Raw genomic sequence first — 13,000 nt, forward strand, 5'->3', positions numbered from 1 at the left:
TATGATTTTGTACTAACACTAAAGTGCGAATTCGGCCCTTTTGGGCTTGTGATAGCCGCTTTGTTGAAATAAATCTTATCTTAGTGGCCGTATTCCAGAATGGTCGTTAAGTTATGCCTTGGGTTAGCGTTTAGTTACCAAAGGGCTATGCATACGAAGTATAATCAGGGTATAATCTACGCCTTAAACACTATTCTTCCTAAAACACATCCTGGTAATGACTTTAGGGCTGAAGCTGGTAATCCAAGAAACCCTTTCTCTTGAAAATTTTTGAGAAGTGTGAAAAGTGGAAAAATGGGCTGAAATTTTACATTTTGTTATGTTCAGTAAAAAGAAAAGGGTTCATGCTCATGGCACGTAATTTTACATAGATATTTTTCGTTTAGGCACCTCAGCGCCCAATTTGATAAAATACAGTCTTTTGTTCTATAGCTGGAAATATGTTACACCTGCCCAGCCCTTTATTCTGGGGCAATACCAAACCGAGAATTTGTTGGCATTTGATTCAGTTTTGGGGCCAGTTGTTCTAAGCTATTAATAATAGGTACTCTTTTTCTATTCATTGTATTGTTTGTTTGTGTGGTATTATATGTCCCTCCTTCTATAGGAATAGGAATTATTTGCATGAAGATAGATTTAATCTCATATTTCATGAAGGGAAGTCACTTTGTAAAACTAGAAGATGGGCTTCTTTCTCCTGCTGAGAGCTGTAAAGTCGATTTTTGGCCGCTCAACCAGATAACTGGCTTGGTTTGGTGTCAGTTTTTAGGCAATTATTTGTCATTTATGTTATTGTGCTCACGACTTGCGCAACCACCTAACTAATGTTGTTTTTTCTTATCTTCTTTTTCTACATCTTGCTTTCGATTATTATACATTTTATCTGAAGTAATTTCTTTTTAATTTCATGGTGTTGATGATCATTTAAAAATCAAATTCTTTTATACTTTGCTATAAATAAACCTATTTCAGAATTTATGAAGTAGTTCAACGCCTAATAATGATAGAGATAATTGCTTCATTTGCTATTGATATATATTTCGGTGCAGAAAAAGATTTGCTAATCTTGATTTTTCAACCTTGCATACTGAAGAATTTAAGGGAAAAAACAGCTGTTATTTGTAATCTGAGAAGCAGAACAGAAAACAGAAAGTAGGTCGTCAGTTTTCATGCCTGCTCTTTTATTCAAAAACAAAATAATGTGCCAATCCATAGCTGAAATTAAATTAAAAAAAAAAACTCTTTTTAACGGAAAGTAAGGAGCGACATTAAAACTTAAAACGAACAGAAATTACTTCGTATATGAAAGGGGCTGCTTCCTCCTGAACGCTAGCTTTACGCTAAAGTTTGACTCTTTCTCTTAACTCTTCTTTTTAAAACAGTAAAAAAACTTTAGCATAAAGAGCGGGGCATTGAGGAGGAAGCAGCCCCTTTCATATACGAAGTAATTTCTGTTCGTTTTAAGTTTTAATGTCGCTCCTTACTTTCCGTTAAAAAAACTAAAAAGAAATTTTTTTTTATTTAATTTCTGAACGTTTTTGAATCAATGCATGTTTTGATTTTGACTCTCCGCAGATGAATAATTGAAACAAAATTTGTATATTTATATATTTTGGCTAAATGGCTTTCTCATACTTTTGATTGAATGATTTTGAGAAAAAATGGAGCGGGGGAGGAGGCCTAGTTGCCTTCCCATTTTTTGGTTACTTAGAAAGACAACTAGAACTTTTAATTTCTTCCGAATGTTTTTATTAGTAAAAGATATACGTATCTTACAAATTAGCTTACGTAACGAACTTCTGTACTCTCATGTTTTTATTACGTATATGAAGGGGTTTCACCCCCCTCGTCAGTACCTCGCTCTTTCCACTAAAGCTTAAGTTTTGTCCCAATTTCTTAAGAATGACCCCTGAATAACAAAAGCCGTAGAATAAATAGTGGAAATTACTAAAAATACTTTAGCGTAAAGAGCGGGGTATTAGGAGGAGGTGACCCCATCATATACGTAATAATTTCTATTCGTTTTAATGCTGTAATGTTTTAATGCTTCTCCTTACTTTCACTTGAAATTTTTTTTCATATTTATTTTTTCATTGTTTTTTTCATGAAAATTTTCTTCCCCCTCGACAAATTCCTCCAAGGAAAGTTCCCCCAACATATCTCCCTCTTTTCGACCCCCCCCCAACCTAAAAATCTCCTGAAAACGTATGTACACTTTCAAATAACAATTACTATATGTAAGCACTGGTCAAAGTTTGTAACTTGTAGCCCCTCCCACGGGGACTGTGGGGGAGTAAGTTGCCCCCAAAGACATAGTTATAAGGTTTTTCGACTACGGTGAATAAAATGGCTATCTTAGAATTTTGATCCGGTGACTTTGAGAAAATAATTGGCGTGGGAGGGGACCTGGGTGCCCTACAATTTTTTTGGTCACTTAAAAAGGGCACTAGAACCTTTTATTTCCGTTAGAATGAGTCCTCTCGCAAGATTCTAGGACCACTGGGTCGATACGATCACCCCTGGGAAAAGCAAACAAACAAAAAAACAAATAAACACGCATCTGTGATCTGTATTCTGGCAAGAAATGCCAAATTCCACATTTTTATAGATAGGAGCTTGAAAATTCTACAAGAAGGTTTTCTGATACGCTGAATCTGATGGTTTGATTTTCGTTAAGATTGTATGACCTTTAGGGGGTGTTTCCCCCTATTTTTCGAAAATGAGGCAAATTTTCTCAGGCTCTTAACTTTTGATGGATAAAACTAATTTTGATGGAACTTATATATTTAAAATCAGCATTAAAGTGCGATTCTTTTGATGTAACTACTGGTATCAAAATTCCATTTTTTAGAGTTTTGGTTACTATTGAGCCAGGTCGCTCCTTAATACAGTTCGTTACACCACGAACTGTTTGATTGTATAATTTTCAAAATTCGTCTTAAAATTCTAAAAAAAGAATTTTTTTTTGAAAAAATAGGAGTTGCGAGGTGGTGCTTCACTCAAATAATCATAAGCTTATAGAATCAATCTTTCCTTACAAAATTTGCAAGACTTTTCAGGAGTATAAATGTACCCTCAACCACGCGCAAATTTCCCAGCTAGTAAAATCTGTAAGTACAACACGTGGGATTTTTTTTTGGCAAAACCATTTCATCCCTGGAACTCTCTTCCTGGTCGAATCTTGTCTTGGTGGTTGAAATTTTACTTTGAACTACCTGCAAAGCTAGCTTCTCAAGCTAGCTCCTTTGAAGAAACTCCAAACTATGGGTTATGTCAAATTTTAGCACTTTCACTAATATTTCTAATTATAGATATTCAAGAATTTTATGAAGTGACCCTTCTGGATCAGTCCAAAACAAATCAAGAGAAAGAAAATGAAGCACTTGAAATGGCCAATAGATGGGAATCCAATCCAGGACTAATTCTATCTCGAGACATGTACTTACATATTAAAGAAGTAAGTGATACTGTTTGTTTTTGCAGTTAATAAGGAATTTTGCACTTTCTATCGCATGTCCACGTGACATTAGGCCTCGGAATCTTTGTCTTAAAGCTCCTAAAAATTACTTTTATGCCTCTATTTGTGCTTCTAATGCGCATCAAACGATTAAACTTGTAAACCCATGGTAAGTAGGCCCCGACCGAGAGAGGTTTCCAAACTTTGAGACACAGGTAAGTTCTAGAGACTGTGTGCGATTTGTGACGTTTCAGACGCTGTTTTCAAATTTTAGCCCGCGATTGTTCTTCCTGTTACTCGATTAACTAGACGTTATAATTTTGATTCAACAAGTTCAGCAAAGTGATATGTTTGGACAAGAAAAAAAAAATTTTAACCTAAATCTTTCCAAGACTATTTTACGATTTATACTTAGAAATCCCACATATTTTTAAACAGTCTGTAAAAGTTACTAGAAAAAAAGTTACTAGGCGTTCAAAACATGTAAACTAATAGCTTTACACATACAAGTACCTTGGTTATATTATTGTTGCCATTGGAATTTTGTTTTGTTGTCACAAGTCTTGTAGTTTTTGGTTCTCAGAAGCTATTGGCTAGTTTTGTCGCGCAGTAACTGTTTGTAATTGGGTTCTTTATCGCTATGATTTGAAAAACATAATCGAAGTTAGAAGTTCCTCTCCTCCGAAAGTAAGATTTTCTTGACTTTTAATAAAGATTATAGAAAAAAGTTAGTACTAAGAATCCTATTTATGAAAGCTTTCTTGATAAACTCTATAGGGCCTGTTCTCTCAAGTGCCTTATTTGTTCGCTTTGAAAGTTCTTCAATAAATTGTGTATCGTTGTTTAAGAATTTTACTACACATAAAATGAGTAATACGTGGAATTTACATATGACCCACATTTTCTAAAACTGACAACAACCCAATGCTGCCATTTTTTTTTTAGAAAGACTGAAATAACTTGTATAGTCGAGTTTAGTATTTCTTTATTGATTCTGATAGTACTTAGATTATAATCTACATATTGAATTTCAGTGTTATTATAGTTCCTTAAAAACTTCACGAACAAAGTTTGCTGGATGAGTGTGTTGTATTGAAGAACTTTATTTCACAAAAAATATTGAAGCATCTCATCAACACAGCGAAAGGGTCTGCTGCTAAACACAGCCAAGGGGAAAAATTAAATACAATTGCAAAAAGTTAATAAATGTAGTTAAATATCATAAATAACGGATCACAAAAAGCTGAAACAATAACATATTACGTACATTAAAATAATTTGTATTATATAATATGATCTCAAAGTAACATAATAATAACAGAATAATATTTCCTTTGATTGATATAATATCCGCCAATATACTTTTTCCCTCTAGTAAATTTTTGTCCGCTAAACTGCAGACTTAATTAGCTTGTTCATGACTGCCTCCATTATTGAAGAAGAAGACGAAGATTAATATAGGAATGGTTACAAGTAAGAAAGCTAATTGGTTTTGGAAACAGTCTTTCCGAAGCTGGATAAGCTATTCTTAATACAGAACTTTAGCAACAGATTATTCTGCTATTGCTGTTTCTCAATAGTACTATTTTCAGTTATGTTTCTCGAAAACGATATGGGTTTTGGAGAATTCTGCAACAAAAGAATTTCAGTCAAATGCATGAATACTTAGTTGAACTGTTTGAAGAATATTACAAGAACTAGTTGTTCTTGTAAGTATAGCAATTTAAAAACAAAACTGCAAACATATATAACCTTCTGAATAACCAAAATAGTAGCAAATTACTCTTTTTCCCTTCTTTTCTCTTTACTCTTTTGCCTTCTAAGTGCAGAGGTGTAGCTAGGGTTTTCAATGCCTGAGGATAATGTTGACTTGTGTAGCTTCCCCTTCCCCCGTCACCACTATCACTACCAAAATACAAGTGAAACAACTCATTTTGACACCCCCTCAGAGGCAGGACCTAGGGACATATATCTTAGCTTGCCTCCTAGCTACGCCACTGCGTAAGCCTGTGTATGAACAGGTATAAATTCATTTTGGTTTGTAGGTAGATGAGACCGATTGTTTTTCTCAACTAAGTTTTTATTACATTCAAAAATCAATGTCTTAGATTCCATTCCCTTCAAAGTAGTTCCCTTCAAAGGCAGCTACATACCAATGGAGACATCGTTCCCATTGTTGTTAGCAGCGCTGGAAGTCTTCAACCCCTATAACCTTCAGCATATTTGTTATAGCCTTTTGGATGGTTTCTAAAGTCCTGAAATGAGAGCCAATCCTTTTGGTCACTTAAAGAAGGCACTAGAATTTTAATTACTGTTTTAATGAGACCCCTCCCGAAATTCTCCGACCATTGCTTCGGTACGATCACACCTGAAAAAAACAAACAATGAACATGCATCCGTGATCATTCTTCTGGCAAATAATATAAAATCCCGGATTTACAAAATGGGAGCTCGAAAGCTCTACAGTAAGATTCTTTGATGCTTTGAATCTAATGGTGCAATTTCCGTTAAGATTTTTTTAAGTTTTCGGGGATATTTCCCCCTTGTCCAAAAGTTAGGCAAATCGTAGCCGGGCTTGTAGCTTTTTATGGGTAACACCAAACTTAATGAACCTTATTTATTTTGAATCAGCATGAAAAGCCAATTTCTTTGATGTAACTGTTAATATCAAAATTCTTTTTTTTATCGTTTTGGTTACTATTGAACTGTTCCGTAACGCACAACCAAAACATAACTTCACTTATTGCAGTCTCACAAGTCACGTAGTTAACGGATGGAGTACAAACTTGAACTGAGCTATGGAAGGATCCTGATACACGGGTTCTAAAGGAAAATAGCACAGGGTTGCTGGATCACTTGCAGTATAGACTGTCTCATTACTTTTCTACCGCACCTCCAGATTCAGGTTATTGTTATAGGTCAGGACCGTACTTGTAAGGCTAACCCTTTCCCACTGTAAACTATATTTAGAAAAATAATATTTTGACATATAAAATAATGCATTATCTTTTGACGGAAAATTTACTTCACTCGAAGAATTTTCAGGCAAATTGTAGGAAATTTCTTGGAGAACTAACTTTTGGAAACTGTTCTATTACCCCTTTTGTTTGAAGTGAAATTTCCAAAAAAAAATCTGGAGTAAAACGTTTTTAGTAGCCTCATCAATAGTCAGTAATTCATGCAATAGGGCTGTCTTTTCACCAGATATCTTGCTTCAATGATTGTTGAAATTGTTTTCAGTTCATCCCCTAAAAGAATGTTTTGAAAAGTATCCCAAGATGAATCATTATGGTGCTTAGATTCTTATTTTTAGTTCATCAGAAACGCATCTCTTAGTCTTTCTCCTCGTATTCAATACGAATTTTGGACATGTTGACTGATTGTGCAAGACGTATCTAATTATCTAAGCCTTGCCTACTTCTACTTTTACTCTCCAACCTTCCTCCTCTGTAGGTCGTGAATTTTGAAGAAATCGGTGGATGTTTGCTTATTTGTGTTCTTATTTTGGTTGAGTTAAGCCACATCGAGTATGCGAATGCTTCGTCTCTTGTCCTTGTCCTACTTACATTTGTGTCCTTTTTAACCCTTAGAAATTGACTGGTATGAGAATATTTGATTGCCCCAAAAATTAAGGACGTGCTGTATGACCTGTGGGTGGTTAGCCCATACAAGAGAAGCAACTGCTCCAGATGATATATTCATTCATAGGATAAGAAATGGCAAATGACCTTACGCTTACTAACTGTTAAGTTGGTCTTCTGGGTTGAGGTCTGGAGTCAGAAACTTGATGCCCCATCCCCGCTTATGCTCTATATGCAAGATCGCATGATTCTCTGTAACGGACCAAAGCTAAACATTTTTTAAATATTTTTTTTTTCTGACCGATATGGAGTTCTTCCATTGATGCTCAATTTGTAGAATTTCGTCTAACTCCATAAGAAACAAGAAAATGATTCCAATTTTTTTTAACTATTAACTATAAGGTCCGAGCTCTTCCGCCCTGATTGGATATGCCTGCAGAAATGAATATATATTCCGTCATTCACAACATTATGTATTCCTCCTGTCTATTTATTTTTGTGTGAAAAGGAGAGTACAAATGGTAGCAGACACCATGGAAGAATATTCTTTTTATTGTGCGTGGAAGGGGGATTGACCTGAGATGCCTGTAAGTCTTTGCTTCTTGGTTTTCTGGTTGAAGAAGGAGTATCAACCGTAGCCGACATTGCCCTTTGTAGGAAAATATAGACTTGTCTTTCCCGTAAATTATTGTTTCCTAAGTTGTGAAATACTAAGTGGGCTTGTTTACAACTGCCTCCATTATTGAAGAAGAAGACGAAGATTGATATACGAATCATTGACTCTGTAATCTTTTTAATGTTTTTGATTAATTATCCTGTTGCTTGATCCAGGAGCTTTGAATTTTAAACCGAGTACATAGTTTTTTTTCATTTTGCTGCACAGATATAATTAATCTTGTTGATCATACACTAAATGATTTTTCAGAGGAATTTAGTTGATCTTCGTAATATATTGATTGGTTTAAAAGTCCATATATTTTGCAGCCGCGTCTGCCATTCTTTCCCCTCCAAGCTCAGCTTACTCCAAAGTTTAGAATTTTAAAGGGTATCCTACTGTTGTAACTTTGAAAAAAGTCTAAACTCAAACTAGTTGAGAGGAAACCGTCCAATTAACTTTTTTAATCTTGAAACTTAGTGAAGTGGTTTGACTTAATTTTTCACAATTGTTCCATGTTCAGTACAGAAATATTTGCATAGAAGAGACAAATACTGTGGAAACTGGTAAGAGAGAAAGTTCAAAATAGCTTCCGAGAAGAAACAAAAATTATCGCCATCTATTGCGTTTGGTAGATTCTAAGTTGTTCTTGTTAGTTTTTATTTTAATCGATACCATCACAGTTTTTCTGGTGCTACTGTTACTTCAAATTCTTCAAACATGGTGAAATGTCTTTTCTCAAAGTTTTTCACTATCTTTCTTTGTTCAGCACAGAATTCTTTTCTAAGGAGATAAATTAAATTTTCATTTTGAAAATCTAAATAAGTCCCTAATTTTGAAGAAAAAGAGGGAAAAAGAAAACAAAAGGAAAATGTGTCAGCCTCCGGAAGTGTAAAGAGTTTTAGAAATCAAAACTGAATTTTTCAAAATAAATTGGTTATATGCCAAGTTAATTATCTCCACATTAATTCTTTTTTATTGTGTCGGTGATAAATACGTTTTTTTTAAATGACCCTCTAGCACAAAAATCTTTTTTAAGAACCTAATTTGACTTGCTGAAAATTAGCGTTGTCGCCATCTGATCTAGAATGAGGGCCAAAATGAGCATTTCAGTTGTCTGAGCATTAAGTTTTTTTTTTCGTTTTATCACAGACATGATTGTAAAGTTGAAGACTTAGTATTAAGTTTCCTAAAGCTGTTGAATGAAAAAAAGTATCATTTCAAGTAAAAATACTCTATCAAGCGAAATTAAATATATTTTGGTTTTTACTTTCTGAATTAGAGACCATCATATAAATTCTTGCTCTAGCAATCCAACGTACTAGGATTATTCTTAGAAAAGAAAAAGAATGAGGGGAAAACGTTAAATTAATGAAAAGAAGACCCATATAAACTATGACAAGCTTAAAATTCCCCTCCGGAGCTTTTGTAGTAATGTAGCAATTCAAGTAACACCTAGAAAAGGGATTGTAGATGGGGAAATGTAACATTTCAGAGCACTAATAGGTCGTACTTGTGAGAATGTATTCAAGCAGAAAACAGAATTGAGCTCATCTATTTATCCTATACTAAATATATGAATATGTATTTTAATGCAAAGTTACACAAAAGTCATACTTTGAATTGAAACTTGCCTTGAACAACCCTGGGTTAATAGATGAAGAAAAGTTGCATAGAAACAAAAATCAGATTTGAAAAAAGACGATTCAAAGGAAAAAAGCCCAAGCAGGCTAATATTGAAGATGAAAAACACAGATGTAATATCAATATTACCGATCCTGCTGCGACTGCCCTCTTCCAAAAAAAAGGATACGGGGAGGATGTGAACAATTTACGGAGTAAAAACAAAAGTAAAAAAAGTAACTATACGCTAATGACCCTTTGGCGGGTTAAATATTCAGTTACAAGACCAACTTCGGCTCAAATATGTATCATATGGACGTCGTTAGTCTACACAGGTCTGTTCCTTTGATTGTAAGGGGAGCAGAGTATAGGGAAGGGGTCATAACATGAAAAATAACATTTTTAGGCCTTTTTTTGGGATGAGCTTGTAGGGCCAATCTAAGGAGAATTCCCTTATATGAGGTTGGGCTTTGTATACAGGTCTGATGGGCATGTAGACCTTGTAGAATCTGTATAAAAAATACACATTGCGTATTCAGAAGTTAAAAAAAGGGAAATAAGTCACAATTTAGAAGAAAAAGAAAACTTTTTAGGAAATTTAACCAGTTCTGTTTCATTAGAACTTCGTGGCTTGTCTTCAGATTTATTATTTTTTCCTTAATATTTGGCAAGATTCCTTTGGGAAAGTGAATTGTGTGACTTTCTTTTTGCTTGTTTAGCTTTCTGATTTAAAAGAGGAAATTGCCATTAGGAGGGAGGCATTGGCATTTGAGTGTGTTTAAGGACCCAACTTCAGTGAGTAACTGTTGGAAAAGACAGTAAATAACACATAATAGGGTACATAATGCTCTCTTAAATTTTTGGATAAGTCAATGACAGTGCTTTGTCTGATAAGCGAATAGAGCATAAAAACTTTGAAGTTGCTCAGGGATTTTGGTTGCCAAGATTTTATGAAACCTTACAAACGTTTTAGATGAGTTTGAAGCTGCTTAATGTTGAATATCGTCTTAGAATCGTTTGTCATGTCTAACTTATTTCATTATTTTATAAATCAGCTTGAATAATGTTTGTCAAGTGGTTCTCGAAATTTTTTATTTTTTTTTTCTTTGACATTTAAAAAAGCTAAATCTGTGAAAAAAAAATTAGTGTATAGAACTCTTCTTCGTTAGCTTCTTTTGGGTTTGTAAACCACTCAGAGGCCAATTTAACCAACTAGAGAACAAACAACAGAGAAAATTCGTTGTTGGTTTTGTTTTAGTGCACAAATGATCTCGTAGAGAAAATCCTATATTTTTGTTTTAATTCCTTATGAGCTTGAGAACAGAGAACGTTTTTACATACATTTTAGCATAGAATTAATTTGATTATTTCTAGAATTTTTTTGACATTTCTAAATATATATCTCTGTTTTGACAAAATGTCCTTATGAATTTAGAAAGTCGAGAATTAACCAAGTTTTTCGGCGATATAACTTGTAAAAACCTAAAATCTGGACTCATATTGAATCTGGTCACATTGAATCAATGATTTATTTATAACCCCCCATAAAAAATATGTATATAGAGGGATCCCAACACAAACAAATATACAAAAGGAAGCAAAGCAAAAGAAACGTTCTAGTATAATGGGCGTAGACCTAAACTTTTAATTCCTTCTGTGGCCCCTATTTTATTCCTGCAAGACATGGCTCCATTTGTGTGACAGATTATCATTGAAATTCACTGTAATAGTTTTAGAGAACGAGAGATATACATTTATTTAACAAAAAAAGAACATCATTATTAACAGCCACCCCGAGAAGTAAAAAACTTGTCTGAGGGGTGGCAAAAACACACAAAAAACAATGCTGGACTAAATAAATTATAAAACTACTGGTACAAATCGCACATCCTAATCGACACCACAAATCTTGCAACAAAACAAATTTAACTTTAATGTTAAAATTATACCCCAATAGCCCATAATAAATTGTTCGATTATTCATATACCCCCCCCCCCAAAAAAAAAGAAGAAAATAACGGGTTGACACAAACGAGTTTCAGGTCCAGGGCGGGCGGTAAGGGGCATACTTTTAGAAAAAGTAGTAGCACGATGTGATTTGCTTAGTGTGTGTGCGAATAAAAACTCCAATACAGTACAACACTCAATATGTACGGTGGAGCAATAACGTAAAACAACCTTGCAATAATTAGACTGTTACCGGCAACTTATTTGCAAAAATTCTCCCATATATAGCTGACATTTCCCTCTTGATATGTACAAGAAACGAAGCACTTTTTGCTCGGATGGATTTACCTATTGGTAAACATAGATAGGTGAACGAAGTACTACTTGTGATGACACATCCGCGAGTTTAACACAAATATCCGAGCAATCTCTCTAATTAAACAAGATGATTTCCGATTTGCTAGCATTGAATCCTAGTCCTATTTTAGCATATTTATCTCTCAAAGTCATAAAATTTTCTTATAAACGACTACAAGAGCAGCTAAGCATATCATCTGACAAACAGATTTAGTCTTACGTTAACACAGGTGACTAAACAAGCCGGCAAAACTTAGCTTTAAAATTCTGTTAACAGCTTTATTAAATTGACCAGTGGGTCCTTACTTAGCCTTGTCTGGTTCTCATATACACTGACAATAGAATAAATGCATCAGGGCCACTCGATATCTGAATTCGCACAATAAGGTTCTCGTACATATCAGCGTGCGGATTCTGTAGCGATACATACTTCATGTGTATGTGTAGCCCAGAGGATTGACTCATGAATTATCTAGCAAGTGAAAAACTTGACTATTAATGAGACCTACTACAACAAGTGACTCCTTGTTTAAATCTGTACCTAATAGGATTGAGCGAGTATTGACCCACATCATGGCTTTTGGAAACCAAGTTAATATGGTGGTACTTAACATTTTTGCTTTATTTCATCATAAGTAAGTAACTCGAAAATCTAAAAAAAAAAAATTACTTTTCTTTGAAACCATCCATAAATTTCTTGAGACACAAAATGAAAACACTTTTTGCCCCTTGGCTCTATCTTCGGTGACCACTCATTCCTGAAAACTGGGACTTTCTAAAATTTTTGTTTTGTTTATTTTACAACTATTACTGACTTTCTCATCGCGTAAACTCTCTTTTAGTGCCACACTGAATAGTGAAGATTCATAAGCCAAAAAATTTCTGTTTACACAAAAAGTGGAACCAAACGACTGTACAGTCCAAATATAGTCCAAGTATTTCTTCAGTCAGTCGGGTGATACACCCACTTGCTTTTAATATAGGGTAACAAATACAGGGTACAAATAGTTGCTATATTTACAAATATAGGGTAGTGAGAATATGTCAAAATTAAGTAAGAAAAGTAATGTTTTTATAATCAGAAGAAGAAAAAAAAACACAATGATATTTCGGAATAAATACAACTTTAGTGACTAGGATTGCAACTATGGCAAAGGGTGTGAAGGGGAAATTTTTAGGGAATATTGAGGAAGTTGAAATGAATCATAACACGCCCTCTGCAAGCAGCCTGTCAAAAGGATGTATCAGCAATATCTTGGAGCTGCTTGGTGTGTGAATTTGAAACTTACCGGGCTTGTTGAGGGGATGTTAAACTAAAAAAAGGCAATATTCGTATCCTACATCTACTAACACTTTTGCTACTAAAGCTAAGGGTTTAGG

General features: G+C 34.3%; 1 protein-coding gene across 9 annotated transcripts in view; it reads left to right on the plus strand.

Annotated features, from left to right (window-relative positions):
• The window catches only part of LOC136037117 (disks large 1 tumor suppressor protein-like), a 328,881-nt gene that overhangs the window by 54,270 nt on the left and 261,611 nt on the right, over positions 1 to 13,000 (plus strand). For all 9 annotated transcript variants that reach the window (XM_065719595.1, XM_065719596.1, XM_065719588.1 and 6 more), the window contains one exon: positions 3,312 to 3,457. In XM_065719595.1, coding sequence (XP_065575667.1) covers positions 3,312 to 3,457 — 146 coding nt within the window. The remainder of the gene's footprint in view (positions 1 to 3,311; positions 3,458 to 13,000) is intronic.

This window comes from Artemia franciscana, chromosome 16 (genome assembly GCF_032884065.1).
Source record: "Artemia franciscana chromosome 16, ASM3288406v1, whole genome shotgun sequence".
Classification (NCBI taxonomy): domain Eukaryota; kingdom Metazoa; phylum Arthropoda; class Branchiopoda; order Anostraca; family Artemiidae; genus Artemia; species Artemia franciscana.